This window comes from Manis javanica, chromosome 6 (assembly GCF_040802235.1).
Source record: "Manis javanica isolate MJ-LG chromosome 6, MJ_LKY, whole genome shotgun sequence".
NCBI lineage: Eukaryota > Metazoa > Chordata > Mammalia > Pholidota > Manidae > Manis > Manis javanica.
In genome coordinates, this window is record NC_133161.1 from 50,167,978 (window position 1) to 50,192,156 (window position 24,179).

General features: G+C 46.9%; 1 protein-coding gene across 2 annotated transcripts in view; it reads left to right on the top strand.

Moving 5' to 3' along the window:
• GSDME (gasdermin E) overlaps positions 1-24,179 on the top strand; it is a 97,204-nt gene that overhangs the window by 61,063 nt on the left and 11,962 nt on the right. For both annotated transcript variants that reach the window (XM_073238685.1, XM_036990551.2), the window contains exons 4-8: positions 12,106-12,277; positions 13,912-14,032; positions 18,690-18,851; positions 20,855-20,982; positions 22,711-22,906. In XM_073238685.1, coding sequence (XP_073094786.1) covers positions 12,106-12,277; positions 13,912-14,032; positions 18,690-18,851; positions 20,855-20,982; positions 22,711-22,906 — 779 coding nt within the window. The remainder of the gene's footprint in view (positions 1-12,105; positions 12,278-13,911; positions 14,033-18,689; positions 18,852-20,854; positions 20,983-22,710; positions 22,907-24,179) is intronic.

Sequence of the window (24,179 nt, forward strand, 5' to 3'; positions counted from 1 at the left end):
TGTTTGACCTTCTCTGACCTTCTGTTGTCTTCATTCATAGTGTAATCACTACTAACTGATAACCCATCATAAGGAGAGAAGGCTGTTTTGGGAATTCTGTCCAATATTTGATCCCAGGAGTGTTTTCTGTCTTTTTACAGATACTGTCCCTGTCCTATGAGCTGTACTTTGAAAGACTACTTCAGATCTTTTTGGAAATAGCTAGTATTTAAATCTAAGGAGAGTCATTCAAATACTACATTCTTCTAAGATTGATAGACATCCATTTCATCAAATCCAAGATGTCATTCATTGCAGATGCACCACTATTTCATGTATCACTAACATCACTGTCAGTTAAACCATGTCTCCCATCAATTTTAAAACATTCTGATTTCAGAGATGTTAAGATATGAAAAATGTGTTTTAAAATCCATGAGATGTGGGGTACAAAGTTGGGTTGGCTGGAATGAGTCAGAAGCTAGAATTCAGGCAAGCAGATGTTAATTCCACCTGGGCTTTTCACATAGTATCTGATGCATGGAGTGTACACATCACTGAATCATCTTTTCTCTAAACCCTCCTCTCTGCCTGACTCCCTGCAGGGGCTGGTTGGTGAGGCTTAGGTCCAGTTGTCTCAGCCTGAAATCTGAGTATCAGATGTGGCTCCTTTCTCGTCTTCTCTCTTGCACCAAGTCTCTCACTAGTTGATTCTACCTCTTCAATATCTTTCTTACCAGTCCCTAGCACCCCAGCCTCACCAGCATTTCCCTGGCACATGCCTTCTTCTCTTGTCTGCTGAGCTCTACTCATCCCCTGCACCCAATCTCAACCTTTCCAGTTTATTCTCTACACGGCAGCCAATTGGATCATGTCATTGGTCTACTTATGCCCTGCTGTGCTCTCCATGGCCTAGGATGATGTCCACATTCTCCTCTGGTTGACAAGGCCCTGCTTCTGATCTTCAGTGCAATTTTTCACTATTCTCCCCTTACTTCCTCCGGGCCAGTCCCATGAACTGACTTCAGTTCCTGGCTTTAAAGTTCCAGGCTCTTTCTCAAGTCCAGGTTTTGTCTGAAGGCTTCTTCACTCCTCCTGTTAACACAGACACACAGAAGGACTCATACAGACTTACTCCCTCTGCTTCACCAGGCTAACTTCTCAGATTAACCCCCTGCTTCCTTCAGGAGCCACATCATCTGATGACTCCCCTGTGTGGACACCAACCACACTGTGTGGTAACGTATGTTGTAACTGCTGATTCCATGTCTGTGTCCGTCATGGAGCTCTTCAGCTCACCTTTGGTCCTGCACAGTTCCTACAGCATACTAAGCAGTGTTTAGTTGAAAGAACATTGGTTCATCTTCATTTTACATCTGTGCAGCCTGAAATGCAGAAGTTAGTTAGTTTGCCTGGACTCAGGATTTAAGCCCAGGTCCACAAATTTCCCATTTCCTTTCCTCAGGTAAACACAATTTCCCCATTCCAGCTGCTGATGCACAAAGCTAGGAGAGAGGAAAATATTCCAAGGGCTCCTGCATGAATTCAGCTCTCTGCATCAGCTTGGTTTGCTTGATCACCTTTCAGACCTGCTGTATCTCATTAACTGGTGGCAGTTAATTACTCAGTCTGAAAATTGAATGTGTGTGATTGCTTATTGCTTCCTCTCTGTCTCTCCCCTGGGATTGTGTATGAGTGAGATAGGGTTTTATGAGAACTGTGATGTGAGCACAGCTGGAGCCCTTGTGGTGGTGGGGTGGCCCAGTCACGTTGGTAATCAAGTGTGGTTAGCATTGTGCCCCAATTTTGATTCTTTTCAGGCAACTTCCAATCCTGAAGTCACAGCTCAGAGGGAGAGAGAGCAAGGGTGTTCTCACTGTGTTAAAGTGGTGGCCCCAGAGAGCAGCAGTTCAAATTACTAGGGATTTCTTGTCCTCAGCTCCAGTTTGGCATCTCTGTGGGAAGTGTGTGGGAAGTTTCTTCTGTGGTTGAAATGGAGACTCTTGGTTGGTGGGAGGAGCTGCCCACTGGCTGCTCCAGGCTTGGAGAAGAGGAGCTGCTAGTCTCTAGGGAGCTGTCACAGGCAGGTTGAGCAGAGAGGCTGCTTGTTCAGGCACGCATTAAGTGCTTTCTGAATGCAGGGTTCATAGGAATCCCGGAGGAAGAGGGAAGATAGAAAGGCACCCAGCTTTGGGGTTGGACACACTCAGCTGCCTTCTTGTCCTCACCCTTATGGTTTATGTGCCTTTGGGTCATTGGCTTATGACCTCTGTGCTTCTTGCCCTTTCATAAAATAAGGGTGACAATAACTTCATGAACCAGGTAGGGTGTCTTTAGTTGCAAAGAACATCTATCACATAAGAAAGCCTCCCCAGGTTGGGGTGGATCACCCTTAATCCCCAGTTAATGGTGGATGGTTAATTCAATGGCTCTGTGGAGCTTTTGTAGCAGCTTTCACACATTGCTTGTCTCAGCAGTCTGGTTCTTCTTTTGGTCCCCAAGTGGCTGCATTGCAGACAAGAGGCAGAGAAGTTCTCTTTTCCTATGTTTCTTTTAAAGAGTGAGAACAGTTCTCCCGGGAACCCCTAACAGACTTTCCTCAGGTCTCAGTGGCCAGAATTACCACGGATGGCCCATCCTACCCCACTCCCTGCTAAGGACGATGGAATTACCAGGACTGGCTGCAAGACTCCTCTGCAGGCTGGGTCCACCCTCTAGTCCCAGGCTCCCATACCTGAATGAGCTGGGGTAGGCAGCTAGGGGCACGGCCGCTGGGGCTGCTGGAGCCTTCCCGGCCCACAGTGCTTGCTGCAGTGCCTGCAGAAACACAGACATGGTGCTTGCTGCTTCCCTCCCTTGCCCTCTAAGGGGTGTACAGATTTAAAGGGGAAATGAGTGTTCCCCTGGAGTGGTCAACAGGTAGATGGCAGTGGCAAGGGCATCTTCAGTTCAGGACTTTAGGAGGTGGTTACTGAAATTAAAGCCATGTCCTGGCCTTGATGGATGTTCTGTAGATGGGGGGAGGTGGGCTGTCAAAAGAGAAGCTGACTTTGCTGCTTAATGAAATGTCAGAAGAGCAAAAAGTTAAATTTATAAGCAACATGCATGGACCTATTCTAAGCAGCCTTTCTAATTTTTCCACTCCATAGCTAGTCTGTGAACACACACTTCTTTAACTGCAGCTTTAGCTAGTAAATCAAAACCCTTTGGGAGAAATACCTAAATTCACTAAAGCTTTAATTATCGGTATCTATCCAGTGTCTGTGGGTTAGGAATTCTTGCTTAATACTTTTGCAATAGTCAGCCAGCCACCATCTTTTGGCTCTTCTGGTCCCGGTCTCTGGTCCTGGGAGAGTTATACTGCCTCGAGCTGTCGTGCACTGATTTTTCACAGAGCGTTCGCACCCTCTGCCTCCTGCTGCCAGTTTTTAGAGCTGTGTGGTAGAAAGCACTCCTCCTGGAGTTGGAAGTAGTGTGTCCTGATTTTGGTTCTGCCACTCATGTGCCTGCAATTCGGGTGAGTCTGTAATCTCTGCAGGTGTTGGATTCCACCGCCACCTGCCTCCCAGGCCTGTGCAGACATGGCGAATCAGTTGCGATTTACTTACTCTTACCGCCTCTGGCTTAGATTATGTCTTAGAATCCTTTACCCTGTAGCTGGGCAGTGATTGCTGATGGATAGACCGCACATGATAGTCTAGATGAAAGTGGTTTCCATTGCAGAACTAGTAACTCCCTGGGGCCCATCGTTTTATAGCTTCTCCACAGCAGACTAGATAAAAGCTGATGGTTCCTACTTTATCATGAAGTACCCTACTTTTTGGAAAGCCTTATCAGAACTCCATAGGAAACTATTTCTCTAGGACACATTACTATCAAGGGCTGTTACCCAGGAGAAGTGTGACAACAGAGACTGCCTTGGTCTTGTTCACTGAGAAATCCCCAGCATCTAGCCCAGCATCTAGAACAAAGTAGAGCTCAGTTATTTGTGGAGTTGAGTGAATGAGTTTGGGTGTGGTGTTCTGTGGTGGAAAGCACGTGCTCCCCTCTCCTCTGCGGGGGGATCCTGGGGCCTGCATTTGGAAATGAAAATTGTTTCCCTCCTTTTGGATAGTTAGAGTTTTTAAAGTCTTCTCTGGATTTCTCTCTGTGAACTTGCATTTTGGCTTTCTAACCTTAGTAGTAGAGAGCATAGGAATTACAGCTTCTGTGTGGGAGAGGAGGTGGCTTTATCAACGCAGGCGCGGGGCGCAGTGAGACGCTCTACAGGGGGCGCCCGTCCTGCTGGCGGCCCCACCCACTGCGGTCTGTGCTCACGTGGGCTCTGAGCCCCGCCTCCCTGCTGCTTCCCTGCAGCTTGGCCCTGGTTTCCCGGAGTCCTTAACTGCTTTGAGCGTCTGCTCGCTGGCTGAGGGCTCACCTCTTGAACCACCTTGAAAATTGAAGGCAAGTCTTTGACCAGCCTGGAAAGGGATCTTGATTTGGCTTTCCTGCCAACAGTGGAAGAAAGGAAGCATTTACAGATGGGTGCAGTGTGGGTTACACAGACATCACTAAATGTGTCTCATAGACAACTTTATAGGTGTGCAGACTGAGGCTGAGAGACAGAAGGTAGAGCCAGCGAGTCTAACTGAAGCCGGGAACCGCCTCCAGGCTGACTCCGGGTGTTTGCATTTCGCGGGGTTACCAAGTACACAGACGGAGGATGACCCACCCCACAGAAGGTGGCGGCTGGTTCACTGGGTGAGGAAAGGACATATCTTTTCCTATTTAGCGTGTCCTCTCCTTCACTTGCCTCCAGATGTGTTCCTTGGGGTCTTACCTTTCAGTATTTGTAGCCGCTGTCTCTGTGGCCTTCTGTTCTTTCTCTCAGAGCACTGTCCCTCAGGAAGAGAAAGGCACCTTGGACTGTCCTTAAAAATATGTGTGAAGAGGAGGGAGAACATCTGGCTGCTCTCTGGGAGAACTTCTGACCCATTTGTCCTGTGTATGGGCTTTGACCCATGGCTGGACTGGAGGAGAGATGACATATATATGACATGTCATGACAATTCAATGTTTGTATACATTGCAAAATATCACAGTAAGGCTAGTTAACATCCACCAACATACATAGTTGCAATTTTTTGTGTGTGATAAGAACTTTAAAAATTTACTTTCTTAGCAGCTTTCAAATATGCAGTACAACAGTTCCCCCTTTCCTGTGGGATATGTTCCAAGACTCCTGGTGGAGGCCTGAAACCATGTACAGTACTGAGCTCTATGTAATCTATGTTTTCCTATAATACATACCTATGATGATATTTAATTTATAAATTAGGCACAGTAAGAGAGTAACAATAAAAAAGAACAATTGTAACAATATTTTGTCACAAAAGTTATGTGAATCTGGTCTCTCTCAAAATACCATAATGTACTATACTCACGTTCTTGTGATGATTTGACATGGTAAAATGCCTATGTGATGAAATGAAGTGAGGTAAATGATGCAGGCAGTGTCGCATGGCATTAGGTGACTACTGCCCTTCTGACAATATGTCAGAAGGAGAATCATTTGCTTCTAGATTATGGTTGACCTTGAGCAGCTGAAATTGCAGATAAGGGGGGGAGTGCTGTATGGTATTAATAACTATAGTCACCATGCGGTACCCTACATCCCCATGACTGACTTATTTTATAATTGGAAGTTTGTTTGACTCCTTTCACCCATTTTTGTCCACCCCTAGCCCCCTCCTCTGGCAACCCAACCACAAAACTGTTTTCTTTATCTATGAGTTTGGGTTTCTGTTTGTATTTTTTTACATTCTACATATAAGTGATCGTATGGTATTTGTCTTTCTCTGACTTATTTCACTTAGTATAATGCCCTCAAGATCCATCCACAGTTTGTCACAAGTAGCAAGATTTCATTCTCTTTTATGGCTGAATAACATTTCATATGTACATACCACATTTTCTTTATACATGCATAGAAGGACACTTATGTTGTTTCTGTACATAAATGTGATAAATAATGCTGCAATGAACATGGGGGTGCATATATCTTTTTGAATTAGTGTTTTAATTTTCTTCAGATAAATAACAAAGAGTGGAATTGCTGGATCATATGGTAGTTCTATTTTTAATTTTTTGAAGATCCTCCCTCCTGGCTTCTATGGTGGCTGCATCAATTTATATTCCCACCAGCAGTGCATGAGGGTTCCCTTACCTCTACATCCTCACCAACACTTGTTATTGTCTTTATGACAAGTCTTTATTACTTGTCATTCTAACTGGTGTGAGGTGATACCTTACTGTGGTTTTGATTTGCAATTCCCTGATGATGAGTGATGTTGAGCATCTTTTCATGCACCTGGTGGTTATCTGTATGTCATCTTTGGAAAAATGCCTATTCATATCTGTCCATTTTAAAAATTGGATTAAAAATTTTTTTTGTACCATTGTACTATTTTTTTAAATTATGAGCTCTATATATTTTGGATATTAATCCTTAATTGGATTATAATTTTCAAATACTTTTTCCCGTTCAGTAGTTTCCCTTTTTACTTTGTTGCTGGTTTCCTTTCAGAAGTGTTTTAGTTAGATGTAGTCCCACGTACTTATTTTTGCTTTTGTTTTTGGTGTCAATTCCAAAAATCACCACTATAACCAATGTCAAGGAGCTTACCACCTATGTTTTCTTCTAGGATTTTTTTGGTTTTGAGTATTAAAGTCTTTAGTCCATTTTGAGTTTATCTTAGAGTAAGATAGTGATCCAGTTTCATTCTTTTGCATGTGGCTGTCCAGTGTTCCCAGCACCATTTGCTGAAGAGACTGTCCTTTCCCCATTGTATATTCTTGGCTCCTTTGTTGTTAATTAATTGGCCATATATGCATAGATTTATTTCTGGTCTCTCTATTCTGTTCCACTCATGTATGTGGGTGTTTTTTATACCAATACCACACTGTTTTGATTGCTATAGCTTTGTAATATAGTTTGAAATCAGGGAGTATGATGCCACCAGCTTGATTCTTCTTTCTCAAGATTGCTTCAGATATTTCTTTTCTATTTCTTCATATTCCACATATGTACTCATTTGTACATATGTAAAATCCATAGACATTTTAGGACTGTTTCCTATTTCTGTGAATAATGCTGCTGGAACTTTGATAGGGAATCTGTAGCTTGCTTTGGGTTGTATGGTTATTTAATAATATTAATTCCTCCAATCCATGAGCATGGGATGCCTTTCCATTTATTTGTGTCTTCTTCAATTTTTTTCATCAGTTTCTTATAGTTTTCAGTGTATAGGCCTTTTACCATCTTGGTTAAATTTATTCCTATTTTATTCTTTCTGATACAATTTTAAATGGGATTGTTTTCTTAGTTTCTCTTTCTGTTTGTTATTAGTGTATAGAAACGCAACACATTTTTGTGTATTGATTTTTTATCCTGTTTCCTGAATTTGTTTAACAGTTTTTTTGGGTGTTGTGTTTAGGGTCTCCTATATATAATATCATGCCATGTTCAAATAGTGATGTTTTACATCTTTGTTTCTGATTTGGATTCCCTTTATTTCTTGCCTAGTTGCTCTGGCTAGGACTTCCATCACTATGTTGAACAAAAGTGGCAAGAGTGGGCATACTTGTCTTGTTCCTGATGTTAGAGGAAAAACTCTCAGAATTTCTCACTGTTCAGTATAATGTCATATAATGGTCTTTATTATGTTGAAGTACATTCCTTCTTTGTTGAGAATTTTTCTCATAAGTGGATACTGGATTTTGTCAAGTGCTTTTTTGCATCTATTGAGATGATCATAAGATTTTTTATCCATTGTTTTGTTAAATGGTACACATTATTTTGTTAATGTGTACCACACTGATTTGTGGATGTTGAACCACCCTTGCATCCCATTTTATCATGGGATGTATGATTCTATAAACCAGGCACAGAATATTTGATGTTTTATTGTATTCAGTTTGCTAATATTTTGTTGCATCTATCTTCATCAGGGATGTTGTCCTATAATTTTGTGTCATCCTTGTCGGGTTTGGGTGTCAGGGTAATGCTGGCCTGGTGAAAGGAGTTTGGAAGCATTCCCTCTTCCATTTTTTGGAAGAGTTCAAGGATTGGGTAACTCTTTGAATATTTGGTAGAATTCACTACTAAGACCATCTGGTTCTGTACTTTTGTTTAGTTGGGAGGTTTTTGATTACTGATTCAGTGTCCTTACTAGTAATCCTTGTGTTCAGGTTTCCAATTTCTTCATGATTCAGTCTCAGTAGGAGAGAGAGTTTTATTCCAACTTTGCTCTTTAGGATTTATGTGATAAGTTATTCATTTATCCACCATTTGGGTGGATAGCATAGACCTAGGCACCAATAACAGGAGCAGGGTACTCTGTCCTCTACAAGCTGATAGTCCAAAGGTATTTTTAATAAAAAAATTTTTTAAATAATTAATATGTTCACATGGTTTAAATGTCAGAAGGTCAAAAGAGAAAAGGTAAAAAATTTCCTATTCCTGATACCCCAGCCATTTAGTTCCCCATTCAAGAGACAACCACCATTAATAGTTTGTCTCTTTCTAAAGACATCCTGTCCATGTTGTTCAGTGGTTCTTAGTAAGGCCCAGGAGAGGTGGAGCTAATTAGGACAATCCGGAGAAGAGATTTCTAAGGGCACATAGCTGCAGCCCTTGAGATGGAGTCATGGAGGGCAGGCAGGCATAGATATTCTGAGAAAGATTCCCAGAGGACCTGGAAGTAATCCTCTCCAGCCCACAGCCATAGGTCTCACTAGACAGGTAAGATACTTACATGTAGAGGCGGACATAGCAGTACAAGAGCTGACTCGAGATGAAGGTCAAATTTGTGGCACAGCCAGAGGGTGCCCTCACCTGGAGGAGGGAGGCAGCAGTCAGTCACCTGCTGGGGCCAGGGGGTCTTTGTGAAAGGGTACTGTCCTCAGCCTCTCTGTTCCACACTTGGGAAACCACTAACCTAGGGCTTTAAGCATTTGTTTTCCTTGAACCCTTTTAGCAGTCTGAAGGAACCCATAAAGCTCTTTAAACATAAAATATGTAGGATTATAACTGTAAATGAATTACATTGAAATATAGCCAGAGCCAGAGTCTGGCTCCCCTGAGCTGCTCTGGATCTTGGCACTGCTCGGGGCCTGGCGGTATTAAGCAGGAGAAGAGATGGGGAAGACTTCCCTTAGATCGCTTTGCAGACTGACATGAACAGTCCATTTGCCTTGGTAACTGGCTGCCTCTCTGTCTACACCTGGTCTCTTCTCCTAACTGAAGATGAGTAGGCTTGCTGAGCATTCAGTTTCCAAAAGGTGGCAGCACTGTCCTAGGCAACAACCCAGCAGCATGGGCAGGAAGTGCCTGCCCTGATCAGCCTGCCTGAGAACTGCTCTCTCTTCCCAGCACCAGACTCTTCTGTCATGCGGGCCCTGACCCTGGCTGAGATTCTGTGCCCTGCCCCACGGTAGCCAGGCCACTCTGAGGGCAGCCAGACATTGCAGGTGCACAGCTGGGCCAGCTGGCATCTCTGGCCTGGCCTGACATCAGATGCAGGAGAAAGTTACATTCCTGCAACTGACTTTTTTCTCCTCCTCCTCTGTTAGGGGTGGGGTGACATGGGAGTTCTGGAGGGAGGTGGGCATTTTAAACAGTGGAGTCCTGGCTGGTCTGGGCTGAGTTTTTTCTTTTCAAACTACTTAACATTGGCTAAGCATCAAGCATGTCATGGGTCTGTTCAAGGCACAGAGCAGTGCAACGATTTCCAATGCGCCAGAGTGACTTCAGGCTCCTCCAGGCACCCTTCAATCGCTCCTCTGCCTTAATCCTGGGGTCGCAGGCCTGGAGTTGCTGCTTCTGATGTCTTGTTCAAATGAGGATGAACTGATACCTGGACTGTAATTGAGGGAGCCTATTTTCAGGAATCTGCTGGAAGGTGGAGGAGTAGAGGAAGGGCAGTGTCAGAAAGGCCAGGTTCAAACACACATTCTGACTGCGAACGCCGGCTCTCATCATTCAAGGTCTGTGCCTCTGGGACCCAAACACACTCTTGCAGGCAGATTCACTTCCACATCTAACTCCTTAAGGCACGCTGCTACCCCTCCCTTAACTCCATCTTCTGTGTATTTTCTCTCTCACACACAGATGCATACACATTTGTTACACATTCAATAAGGCAAATGGACAAAGAGGAAAAAACCCCACAAGTTTTATTTATCCATTTATTCCGAAAGTATGTATTGAGCCCTTGGTCTGTGCTAAGCACTGTCCTGAGATAAGGAGTAATCAAGATGAGCACAGCCCCCACTTGCATAGAATTTATAATCTAGAGGGAGGAGATGGGCAACAGACAAATCAAGACATGTGCTGGGAATGTGTCACGTGGGACAGAGCCCCAGAGAAGTGGTCTTAGGTGTGACAGTGTGATGGGGGTGCCACCTTACACAGGGTGGGCAGGGAAAGCATGCTTCCCTGAGGAGGCGACTAGTGTCAGAGACATGTGGGAGTCAGGGGGACATGGTGTTCAGCCTTGGGGTGGGCAGACAGCTGCCATGTCTGAGGCACAGAGAAAAACCTGGAAGGTGGGGCCGCCAGGGTGGGGGCCAGACCAGGCGACCTCAGCCTGAGTGGGGGATGGAGATAACATGTACCACTGAAGCCTTCTAAGGGTATGAGTGATGGGAAAAAGCATCTCCAACCCAATTAAATGGCCCATAATTCCCATCAAGTGCACCCACAGGGGCTTTGCTTGGGGGACTTAAGTAGAGGAACATGGGATGGTGGCTGGACGCAGTTAGCATTTGCACGGCACTCACCTCTGGGCTAACTGCAAGTCATGGCATCCAGCCCTACAGCTCCTCCACAGGGCAGCACTGTTACTGTCAGCTCAGCCACCCAAGAGCAGGTGCGGAGGAGGCGTGATTCAGGGTCACCCAGCCTAGCAGAGCTGGGATGTGAACCCCAGTGGGGTGGGGTTTTAAGCCCCTGCTTTACATGCCTTCCTGGGCAGCTTTATTGTGTCATCAATTTATTTTTATTACTTAATATGTATAAAACATTATTATAATTTGCATTTCTTTGACCACTACTGAGATGGAATAGATTTTCATATCTCTTTTTCTTTGTGATAAAATATCTACAATATAAAATTTGCCATTTTAACCATTTTTAACTGTATAGTTCCATTGAATTAAGTAGTCATACTGCTGTGTGCAGCCATCACCACTATCCATTATTAGTTTTCCTCACCCTCAAACCAAAGCTCTGTAGCCATCAAGCAAGAACTTATTCCCTCTTCTCCCAGCCCCTGGTAACCTTGACTGTACTTTCTGTTGCTGTGAACTTACCTAGCCTAGATATTTCATGTAAGTAGAATCATCCAATAGTAGTCCTTCACTTAGCATGATGTCTTCAGGTTTGTTCCTGTAGTGTGCATCTGAGCAGTATGCCTTTTTAGGGTTGATTAATACTGCATTGCACATACATGCTGCATTTTGTCTATCTATTCATCTGTGGAGGCACACCAGTTGTTTCTGCCCCCAGGCAGTTTTTTACATGGCAACAGGACCGTTCCAGTTACTCCATCCGGGGTGCTGTCTGAAGCCTGAAGAGTGCATCCCCCTGGGGAGGCAGTGTGCTTAGAGATGGTGCTGAGCTTTTTAAGGTGACTAACGTTAGACTGTTTAAGAAGCCTGGATGCACACGACAGCTGCTGTCCTGCCAATACCAACACTGATTTGGTTCTTTCCTGTCTTTTTCATGGCTTCAGAGTGTTGAACGAAATCTGCAGAGAGAGCTTATTTCATTTATCAGTTCTAAGCATAAAATCATTTCCTGTAGATGGAAATGTAGCTTGTTCTTGAAATTCCCCACAGGAGCCATGTGGCCACCCCAAGTCTACTTGGTGACCCTGGGCAGGCCATGCCTAACTGGCCTCAGTTTCCTCATCTGTAAAATGACATAAAACTTTTTAATTCAGTCCACTTTCTTCCTTGCTCCTTGCATGGTAAGCCTGTCCCTATTCACTCCCCAGCTGCCAGCTGTGCGAGAGGAGAAATTCTCACTGCGGCAACTTCCCCTGGGGCACCAGGCCACTCACAGCCATTTTCCTTTTTCAGAAAAATAAACCTGAGAAGCCCTGTGCTGCAGCAGGTGCTGGAGAGAGGGAATGAGGTCCTGTGTGTCGTGACACAGAAGATAGTGACGACGCAGAAGTGTGTGATATCTGAGCACGTCCAGATTGAGGAGAAGTGTGGTGGCACGGTGGGGATCCAAACCAAGACGGTGCAGGTGTGTGCCCAGCAGGGGCAGGTGTGGGCCCAAGGCCACATAGCTGCTCTCCATCCTGGCCACAGGCGCCTCGGCCAGGGACTCCCTGGGCGGCATTTTCCAGAGTTGGGACTCTTCTGCCCTGAGGCACTGGAAATCCAACTCACGCTGGCTCAGATACTGAAGGCTGCTTGACTCTTGTAGCTGAATGTCTGGGTAACCCATTCTGTCCCTGCTGGACCCGGGTTGTACATCCTGAGCTGCCTTCCCAGAGGCGGATCCGCTCTCAGACGGAATGTCCTAGTGATGCGGCAGCTCCAGGCTTTCGCCCAGTCTGCGGCAGCCCGGGAGGAGCAATTCAGGGCTGCCTCTCCCTGTACCTCCCTAGGTCATGGCCCTTCCTAATGCAGACCCAGGCCCGGGCAGTAGGGCACTGGATTCGCCATGCACGCTCAGGTCGGGCATGTCACCAAAAGAAAATGGATCAAATGAGCACAGGCCAGGCCAATGCACAAACAGGTCCTAGAGCCCCTCGGAGCCAGAGATGATTACTCTGGGATGAGCTGCCTCAAATCCTCTGTGGATTGAGTTAGGGAAAATAAACATCAGTTCATGTGTCTATATTCTATATGCAGATGCTTCTGGATTAAATTATAGACAGTTTTACCAAGCTGAGCCCTGGGCCAGTACTAACAGTAGGTGGAACAGGAGGCTCTCAGCCCCAAACTGTTTCCCTCCAGCTCACCGTGGTCCTGATGTTCTATTCTTAGAGACTTGGGGTAAAGTTCAGCTTTGCTAGAGGATCCAGGGAAGTTGTCTCTGGAGGAGGTGGGGCTCCAGATCTGGAGCTGGCCCTTTCCTGCGACGGGCGGGCTGGCCAGCAGTGATGGGGGGGTGCCCGATGGCTGTGGCTGGCCCCGCCAAGGTTTGTGCCCTTGGTGACCCCCACCAAAGGCCTGGAGCCTGCCTGGCAGTCAGAAGGCTGCTTGTCATCACACTCTGACCAGAAGAGTCACTAAAAAAAGTCTCTGGTCTCCAGTGTTTGGGCAATGGATAGATTCTCACCTTCCTCTCCCCAGGACATGATGGTTAAGGGGTCCTGTCTGCAGCAGCGTTTGAAGGAGAGAGCTTTGGGCTCTGATGGCTTGGCCTGTCCCACTCATCCTTCTCTCGTCCTTGCTTCTCCTTCCTCCAGCCTCTCCCTGGTCTTGTTTAACAGCCCAGCATGCCACCCCCAGGAGTCTGCAGTCTCGTGCTGGGGGGTGTTTGCTCCTGGCTAGGGTTCCCCAGTCAGGCTTTGATATTGTCTAGGCTTTTCATTAGGATTTCAGAGTTATGTCCATTAATCCTCCATGAGGGAAACGGGAAGTTCTTTTGTCTTATTATCTTTATTCATTGCTATAGACCTAACTGGACCCCAAACTCTGTAATCTTGCTTTTGTGGCACCAGGCTGGCTGTGTACTTTGGAATGTGTGTACCACATCTCAAGGCCAGCAAGTATCAAATTCTCACCTCTGTGGGTGGCTCTTTTCCACTCGGTTCCAGGAGCATTTGCTGAGCACTTGTGGGCCAACACTAGGCTGCCTCAGCTGGGAGGCAAGGAGAAGCCCGGGCCAGTCTGGGCGCAGGTGGGAGTGAGCGCTCTTCCCCTTAGGTGTCGGCCAAGGAGGATGGAAACGTCATCAAGGACAGCAACGTGGTGCTGGAGATCCCAGCCCCCACTGCCATCGCCTGCAGCATCGTCGAGTTGTTTGTGAAGCTGGATGGCCAGTTCGGTGAGTGCCGCCTCCTTGGGGGTTCATAGGAGGTGGTGGAGCCATTGCTAAGGGGCACCCCTTCATCCCCTGGTATGCACTTGCAGTGGGTCCCCCCCCACTCTGGGGATTGTGAGGGAAGAACTATCAGAGGAGTCTGTGGGTGTCCCAAGAACAGGAGGTAAGTGGGCTCTGCGGGCCGGCGCCGGTGAGGGCTGCCCAGCTGTGGGTGTGGGGCTGCACAGCTGGCCCAGGCTGAGGTGGGGGCTCTGCCCTTAGCAACCCCGCCTCCTGTCAGATCTCGGGAAGGCATTGAGTCCTCCTGAGCCTCCACTTGCCGTCTCTGGAAGGCGAAAGGCATTCCCCCACAGGGATGCGGTGAGGATTCTGTTCCAGGGGGAGTATGAAGTGCTCGATTAACCACTCCACCTTAGCTATTAATGTTCTTATCACCTCCCCTCCCCAGTATGAAACACAAAACGCTGCATTTGATCTTGCTCTGCTGATCCCAGTGGGTCCACAGCTGGGAGACCCTGGGCGCTGCATCATTGGAAGAAAATAGGAGCATTAGCTGAGCTCACATCCGCTAATCCTAGATGTTCCCAGGCCTCCTTTGTGTGCTTTCCATGGAGAGGCTGTGTTGAGCCCCTAACTGCCTCCTGGGTGTTAGGCTGGAGGAAGGAAAAACAAGGACATGCAAACAGGACAGAGAGATGCCATAGGGGGAGAACAGACCAGACCCCAAAGTCTGTGCCATATATGGAAAGGGGACAGCTCTCCCTGAATTCCATCCTGATGTGCCAACTAAGACCCGGATGTCAGCCTCCTCCCTCTTAGAAGGAAAAAAAGTTTCTAGCTGACTATTATGTCACCTTTAGTCAATCATACCTCTCCACCCCCCCTAAGATAGCTTGCCCACTCCTCCCCCTCCTAATCCCTTATAAGCCCCCCACCTCCTCAAGCGGGTGTGACTTCTCTGGCCTGTTACAAGAAGGCCACAGAACCTCACCCGGGGGTATTTAAATAAATTACCTGGCCCTTTGTTGCCTCTCTTTGCCTGCTTATTTCGGCTAAAATTTATCTTACACTGGGGACATGAGTACATGTGGCATAAGAAGTTATTAACCTTTTTAGGTAATGTTATATGGTTATGTTTATAAAAAGCCATATTATTTTTTTTAGAGATTTATACTGAATTCTTCACAGATGAAATGGTAGCTTGTGATTTGCTTCAAAGATACCCTGCAGGTGTGTGTGCAGCGCAGGGGGGAGGAGGTGAAGAACAGTCCCTGCAGCTGGTGGGCAGGCACGTGGAGGTGCACCATGCTGCCCTGCGTATTCTTGTGTGGTTTTACATTCTCCATGATGAAAAGGTTTTAGAAAGAGTGCATACTGTACCTGGCCAGTGTCCCGTGTCCCGTGCTGTCTCCTGCTCTTCCCCACTAGTGCCCTGGCGAGGACCAGGACAGGGAGAGGAAGTCGGCCGGGCATCAGCCTTTCACACCCACGTGGCCCACACAAGCTGGCAAGCCATTCAGCTAAAGCTGGAGGTGCTCAGAGTGCTGCCAGTCCTTACGTGACACTGGACAAGTTCATGGGTGCATGGAGCCCAGGGAGACAGCAGAGGCCTGGGGACAGTCACTGCATCTCCTTTCATTGAACATGTGGAGCTGCGTGTTTCAGGTGGTGACAAAAGTGAAGGTGCTGGTTTTAGGAAGCTGGTCTAGAGGGTCAGGGACATGTGGAATACTGAGAATTCTGATGTGCATCCTTGAGGCCCATAGGTCAAATGTGTCATCCTGAGGATTTTATTTTCTAATTTCTATTTGAAAGACTTGTCTACAGAACAAACTGTTATTAAGATGATTAAGTTGTTCCTCCAGTTTTTGTTCAGTTTGCATTCAGCCATGTTACCATGCATGCTTAAGTGATTCCAGCCCAGGCTGCTGTTTCTACCCATGTGCATCCGCAGACGAGGTGCCTTGTGCCTAAGGCCAGCTCATGGGTGCTCTGAGCACCCTTGGGTGGCTGGGGGCCAGTCTGGGGCTGCTGCTTCCAGCCATGGGGCCCTCAGAGCCTGTTGCTCTGAGGAGGTGGCAGTACGCTGCCCCGCCTGCAGCTTTGGTGGGGCACCCATCGCTCCCCCAGGGGGCCTTTGCTCAGAAGGGGATGGAAAGAAACCTCTGTACCTGGGTGGCTCTCCTCTCTGTATTTCAATATCAAGCCTTTCATCTTGGCTTCCACTATCTCTGAAAATAAACTCCTGTGCTGCTAAGAGGAGGTGCCCTGGGGAATCCTGGGGTCCTTCTGGCTCGCTTCCCACACTGGCCTCGCAAGTGCCACTCCCGATGCTGTGCCTGTGCAGCTCGGGGTCAGACCATCCTTCCCTGTGACTCACTGCCTGGTTTTTAAGCCAGTTCTGCTGCTTTTTTTTTCCTTTTTTTAAAATCCCCCATCTGTGTTTTCTGTGGCTCTTGCCACAGAATGTTCTGATCTGGTTTCATGTAGACCTGCAGGGACTGGAAGGGCTCGTATGAGGCTGTCTAGTCTCTCCTCCCTTCTTCTGGGTGGCAGTACATCTGACACGGATCCTGAATGCCCTCTGAAACTTCTGAGAGGCCAGTGTCCTCCACAGCCCTTCAGGAGCATCTGTGCGGCCATCCTTGCCCAGGGGTCCTCTTAGCCACAACCCCTTCCTTCAACAACAGCTCCCTTTTTATGGCCAATCAGAAACATCATTTTATTGGTTTGCAATTTAGTCCTGTGCTTTGTACAATCAGGCATTTACCGTTGTCCTCAGCGTGAACTTGCAATAGGGAGCCCTGTGGATGTGACCGCGTGCTTCCACTCTGTGGGCCTGGGGACGCCCCCAGGCCCACCTGCCCGGCAGCCTCTCTGCCCGGACTCTTACTTGGCTCCTCTGCTTCCTTGAATCTGCTCCACCTGCTGTGGTTATTTAAAAATAAAGATGTGGTCATTTCACTCACTTGCTCAAACACCGTTCTGAGGCTCCCTCTTCCTCATATTTTAAAGTCTGCCGCCTGGGAATGCTCCCCTCTGACCCACGAACACCCTGCCTGCTCCTCTGCTTGGAGCACGCAGCCTCTGTGTCCAATTCCTACCGAACCTGTAGGAGGCTACTCAGACACTGCTTCATCCAAGAAACCGTTTTTAGTTCCCTCTCCACACCTGCCAACACCTGCCACTCCAGCTTCAGTGACCCGCCACCTCCTCCCCTCACCCATGGCCCCACTTGCACTTACTGTCAAGGCCTGCTTTGTGGTCCTTGTTATCTCTGCTCCTAGCACAGTGCCTGACACTGAAAAGAATGAAGGAATTGGCAGTGGGCCTGTGCTTGTGTAAAGGCAAGAGTCGTGCTGGTGGCACAGGCTCCTAAAACACAAGGTGGGGGCCCACAGGACTCTAGTCAATGGTCATGGCCCACGTCCTTGATGAACGAAGTCATTCCCTGGAGGCTGGTGAGCACTCACCCACCTCGGTGCCCAGTGCAAAGAGTGGAGTGAGCTGGGGGGCCCCTGGACGCCTGGTGAGTGTGGGGTGGTTGAGTAAATGAAGGATTGTTTCATTTCTCTTCAGACAGCTGTCTATCTTTATTAGTGCCCTCAAGCAAATAAAAAAAAATACCCATGCCTTCCGTATGTCATGTAAGTACGAGGCTCAGCCACACTTTCATTCCATAGCCTGTTCTTAAGTACACAAATTATTAAATAGAAACATAAAAAGAACCCTAATTCATGAGTTCACTCACTGTTCTTGTTTAGCAAGTACATAATGTTACATTTTTACTTACAACTTAAGACACCTTAGTTGGGTTCTCAAATATGGAAGTATTTAAGGAAGCATTTCTTTTTATCATTAAAAATTTTATTATGGAAAACTTCACACTTGTCCAAAAGTAGAGATAATGATATAATGAACCCCCATGTGCCTACCATGCAGCCTCACTAACTGGGGCTTTATATTTTAGCTGTAACTTCACTACCTCCCTCCTTCCCCCGCAAATGATTCTGGAACAAATTCTAGGCATTATATTGTTCTGTCTATGAATATTTCTTATCTCTGAAAGATAAGGCTTTAAAAAAAAAGACTAGTTTTGCCTTCATACATGTAGAATATATTTTGTCCGGTTTCTTCTCTCACCATGTTTGTGCAATTCACTCATATAATTGCAGAGATCAGTTGTTCATTTTTTATTGCTGTATATTAATTAATGAAGAAAAGTTCTTTTTAAAGATATAATCACATAACCACTTGGGTACTTATTGTCAATAATGCTTTAATATATCAGCTTAGTCAAATCAAATTTATCAATCAAACTCAAATTTTCAGTTTCATCCATGGTAAGTAAGCTCTGTTTGCTTAGAGTTGGTTTGTTAAAATCAGTCCAAGGAAGTACTTCTGATGTTTGAAAGATTGCTCTCTGCCTGCTGAGGGGGGACATGCCAGAGGGCTTTGTGTTGAGAGAAGCCTTTTCTCCTGTGACTACAGGAAGTGCTGAGTTCTGGTCAAGCAGCACAATGTGTGCAGGAAGCAGGTTTGTGGGGAAGAGGGTAGACATATCTCCCTGACCACCTGACATAGGCAAAGCTGAGTCCGAGATGTGCCAACAACCCAGGCTGACCCCATGCCTGGCATATCCTTTTCTCCTACCTTACAGAATTCTGCCTCCTACAAGGGAAGCATGGTGGCTTTGAGCAGGACAGAAGCGACTCTACCTTCCTGGACTCCCTGCCCTTTCGAGAGTTTGCATTCGGGGACATGCCAGACACTGGGCAGTGGCCATCTGCCCCACATGGGCCATTCAGTGTTTTAAAACAAGGTATTGCCAGCAGGAGGGAGTGGGAATGTAGTGAGCTGATGGGTAATTGAGTGCTGTGCCCCAAGTGGTAATGTGGCCTTCAGGATGGCGACTCCCTAGTGACTTCACAGCAAACATCTGAGAACAGAGAGGATGGTATCTCTGAGTCAGTCCAAGTCCACCCAGCAGGATTCACCTTGGTCAGGTTTCAGGGAGCCTCAGGTCTTACGTGCCATGCTTTAAGGAAGGGGTGGGAGCCTGAGGAGTGAGGGTTGGGGGCCTGGCACTGTCTTTTTAACCACAGAAGCCTTGCGACTAAAACTAGTCCAGTCAGCAGCAAGGAGAGAGAAGGTTTGTAGGTTTCATTATATTCCCGACTTCACTGCCAAGACAAGCAGGGCTCTGTCAACATTGCAGAATGCTCTCTGGAGGGCTTGTTATTCGCATGGCATGAAGCTGCATGGTGCCATGGCATCCAGCAAGGAGGGGGCACATGTGACAGCAATTCCTTTTGTTTCCTGCAGCATTTGGTGTTTTTAAAGGTTGTTTTCTGGGGGTTGGGAGGGGAGGGTGGGAGTGCAGTATATAGTGGAAGAGGAGATGGATTAGGAAAAGGAAAAACAAATAAGTAAGAGCTTCTGAGAACTAAGGAGCAGCTCAGAACCTGGCCTGGCTTAGAGGCTAAGAAGAGAGACTCTTCTCTGGGGTGTCACTGAGTCCCAAACCAGAAAATGCTTTCTGTTTCTGTAGCAGAAATGTCAGTGTTGGCAAAAATGGCAGTGAAGGCCCCCTCTCAGGTAAGGCCGGGCTTGTCTCACGCAGGGCTGCAGGCTCCTCCTCTGCTTCCTTAGATTGAGAATCGCGCGCGCGTGGGTTTCAGCCTGTCACGTAAGCACTGTCCTGGGTTAGAGCCACAGCAATAGCGCCCCTGCGGCCTCCAACAGTCGGTGGGCTGCAACTTAGGATTTCCTTTCTCACCAGTACACCATGTAAGTCGGGCTGCTTGTCAGCTGGACCGAGTGGGGAAGCTGGGTGTTGTCAGGTGGGCATAGGGTGGGGCTGGCCTTGCCTCTGTGCTTTTGGGCCCTATGCCAACCGGGACTGCTTTCCCGAGGCTGGGGCAGCAAAGTTCTACTTGTGGTTATAGGGCAGTTTTTTAATGTGTCAGTTACTAATGTGACCTGTTTCTTTCCATGACACCCTGTACAACTGTGCTGGACCTGGCCATCAGCAGAGGTGGTGCACTTATGTGTTAGTATGCATCTCTGCTTATGAAAGCTTTAGTTTATCAAATAATTGCTTTTAAATCCCCACTGGGCTTAATTTACTAGAAGCTTTCGATTTAAAAAAGAAAAGAAAAGAAAAAGATGATTGATTCTAAGGAGAGGGCCTCAAGCATCCTGCAGAGGATATGAGTAGCCCAGCTGCCCTGCACACCCATTCTCTATGACGGGTGAAAGAAGAATGGAAAAGTGGAATAGCTCTGTTTCTCATGAAAATAGGGTGCCAGCCTCTTTGGAAAACATGCATTAAATATTAAAGGATACAATGCAATGAATTAGAAGAAAGGATAGGAAAAATAATATATTTTGGAATTTGCATGGTCTTAAGCATTGTAAAAGTACTAATGTTTAGTAATGTGGCCTTGATAATTTACTTCTATAGAAATCATGCTAATGAGTGACTTTCCCAGAAAATAACAGATTAATATTTAGCAAGGCATCAGAAAGAACAGTGATGTATGAAATAAAACTGGTAGGTAGCCTTCTTCTTTCCTGTCTTCCTGTCTTTTTATCCTTTTGGCCTCCAATCCTCTTTTCTTCTTGTAGTAGTTTGAGTGATTATTGAAAAGCACACAGGGTGGTATTTAACTTGATGCCCATTATTTCTGAGCTCATGACTGTGCAGCTGGGAGCATCTATGAAAGAACAAGACAGTTAATACAAAAAGCAAGGGCTGCTGCCCCGTGTCCTGAGTGAGACACGCACAGCAGTCGGGAGACCGGGTGTGCTCTGCTTTCACAGCAACTCAGCTCTTGGAGAAAAATTTCCATCCCTTTGTGGAGCTGCCGGAGCAGCGACAAACAGTGTTGAGTGGCCTTCTCCAGACGGTCCTGTTTGATGAGGAACTACTCGTTGTCCTGGAACAAGTGGTAAGATCAGGACATTGCCACCTGGTATTCTGGAGATGTGGATGGGCTAGACCCCTTGGGATAAGGCTTCGAAGCTGGGATAAAATATGCTTAAAATTTCTACACCTCCTTTGAACCCTAAAGTTTTTTTTTCTCTGAATTACCAGGTCCGTAGTTTTTAAACTACAAGAAGGTAGCTGATGTCAGGAATCGAAGGGTATAATGGTTCTCTAGTGCTGTGGTAACAAATTATCACAAACTACCTGGCTTAAAACACAAATTTATTTTCTCATGATTCAGGAGGCCAGAAGTCTGAAGTCAAGATGCCAGCAGGGCCATGCTTCCCCCAAAGGCTCTAGGGAAGAATCCTTTCTTGCCTCCTCCAGCTTCCAGAGTTCCTTGGCGTGTGGCTACATCACTCCATTCGAATCTGTCTCCACATGGCCTTCCCCTTTGTCTGTGTCATCTCCTTTTCTTTCTCTTAAAGGACACCCACCATTGGATTTAGGGCTCCTATCTAGGAGGATCTCATCTCCTTACCTTAATTGTATCTGCAAAGAATCCTATTCCAACTAAGATCACATTTTGAAGCGCCACGTGGACATATACCTCAGGGCAGCTACTCAACCCCTACCAGAGAGCTATGTGGAAGGGTCCAACAAGTCAACCTGTCCTATTCAGAATGGATCGAAAAGCAGGGCTTTGTATGTTTGTTTTGTAGCAGGAGGGTTTTCTGGGGAGGCTTTATTAGTTGAGTTCTTTGACTAATAGTCAAACAGCACACCAGTCGCCAGCCTCCAGTCGCCCTGACTTTGTGCTGTCCTCCCTGAAGATGGCTGGGGGGCGCTAAACCTGATTTTTACTGCAGTTGTTCTTCTGTTTTCTTGTTTTTCTGTTATGCAGAGAGTTTGAACCCTGGTTTTATGATTTAATATAGTTTCCAGGGAGAGCATTCATATTCTTTTTCCCTCTTGAACTCGGATTGTGCCAAGAGCTTAGTTACCAGTGATGGAACCTGCAGCTACTGAAACGGCCCAACAGCTCAGGACATCTGTGTGCTCTGGCAGGTGCAGGGCCCACGGGATGCATGCTAGCCCCTGGGAGAACACAAATGTTTGAAAAAGCCCACTGGCTTTCACTTCCTAAAATAGCTCTTCCAAGAGGGAAATGTCAGGCCGGCACCCTGTGCACCAGCTGCCCTGTCAGGTGCTGGGGGCTGGTGGGCTCTCATGCGAACAGAGCTGGACAAGCAGGCTGCGATGGCACAGAATGACAAGGTGTTGGGGTGGCCAGGCAGCCCTTGCCGCAGGACCACTCACCTCCCGGCAGGCCCCCAGGTTGGAGGAGGCTGGCCTGGGTCCAGCTGTGAATATGGCAGGGGGCTAGAGCGCCAAGTTTGAAGCTTGAGAACCACAGTGGGAAGATGCTTTTCTGCCCCTCTCCTCAGTTCTGAGTACTCACTTGCTCCTGGTACAGCCTTCCAGACCCTGCAGAAGCTTCTGCCCCAAAGTTCCTGCATGCCTCCTTGCCGTGAAAGCACAGTACCTAGCTGGGCAAGGCTCAGTTTACTGTCTCCTTACAAGGAAATCTAACCTGGTGGATGAGCTGTTTTGAAACAGAGAAGAGCACAGGGTCCTGCTTGATTTGGGAGATGGAGAAGGGCGTGGGTCTGTGTACTGTGGGGCAGAGGCCCAGGCTGTACTGTTTGGCCTCTAGCCTTCTCACATCTCTTCTCTCTTCCCCCTACAGTGTGACAATGTGGTCAGTGGCCTGTCACCCCCACTGGCGATACTGGGGGAGCTGAAGCCCCTGCAGGAGCAGGTCCTCACAGCCTTCCTGGGACTGGTGGGGTGCAGCATGCAGGGTGGGTGTCCAGGTCTGCAGGATGCCATCAGCAACCAGAAGCTCTTTTCTACAGCCTACTTCTTGGTCAGTGCACTGGCAGGTACGGGAAAAGAAAAAGAAATGCTGTTGTTGCCTTGGAATTGCTTTGGTTACTATTGTGGAAGATTTGGTACATGTGGTTCCGTCCTGTTGAGCAGTGCAGCGGGCTTCAGAAGTGGAAGGCTGAGCAAGCTTACGTGACTGCTGTGAACACTCACAGGCTTGTGTGTGAAGGCAGTCGGTGCCATTCTCCTGCCCTCTCAAGAGAGAGCACTTCTCTTTCCTATCCTCAGGGAGGGCCGCCTGCAGGCACATCCCTCACCAACACAGGAAAGCATCTCCCCAAACAGCCTGTGATTCCCGGGAGAGCCCTGCAGCGCTGAGTGGTGGTGGCGTTCATTTGCAACAGCTCTCCCTGGGTTCTGGTTCTGATCTTTGCAAGCTAAGGGTAGCATTGTGGCCACCTGGGCAGGGAGGCTGGGAAGCATCCAGAGCCCCATGGTACTGGGCCCACAACTTCCCTATGGTCCTAAAATGGCTGTCCCAGGGGCCTGGTCATCTAGCAGGGACCCTCCTCCTCTACCCCTCTCTCTGCCCTCCTTTCCTACCCCTCCCATCCAGAGCGCACATCCTGCGGGCCCAAGAGCGTTTAGTTCCTTCTCAGAAAGGCAAGACCTGGCACACCCGCCCAGTTCCTGGTCCTCACAACTTCCCTTCAATGTTATGTTAGTCATGTACCTTTGAGTTGACTTTTTTTGCCCACAACAGTCTTCTCTCCTGAGAATCTGGGGAAAGTACTAGAACAGAAAATGGCCTCTTTTTTAGTCCTATTTCCAGCTTTCTAAATAATATTGCTGGTTTTTGGCTTTAAAGTGCTTAACTTTTTCAAGAAAATTGAGGTATAATTGATATATTAGTTTCAGGTGTACAACATAATGGTTCCTTATTTGGGTGTATTTCAAAATGATCATGACTATATTTTTAACATCTATCATCATATGTAGTTACAAAATTAATTTTTGTCATGTGATGAGAACTTTTAAGATTTACTCTCCTGGTAACTTTCAAACACAATACAGTATTGTTAACTATAGTTAACATGACTTATTTTATAGCTGGAAATAAGTATTTTTTTAGCCACCTTCACCCATTTCACCCAATATCTCCCTCCCCAACCACACACCTGTGGAAACCACTAATCTGTTCTCTGTATCTTTCAGCTCAGTTTTGTTGTTTTGCTAAGATTCCACACCTGAGATCACACAGTATTTGTTTTTCTCTGCTTGGCTTATTTTACTCAGCATAATATCCTCAAGGTTCACTCATATTGTTGC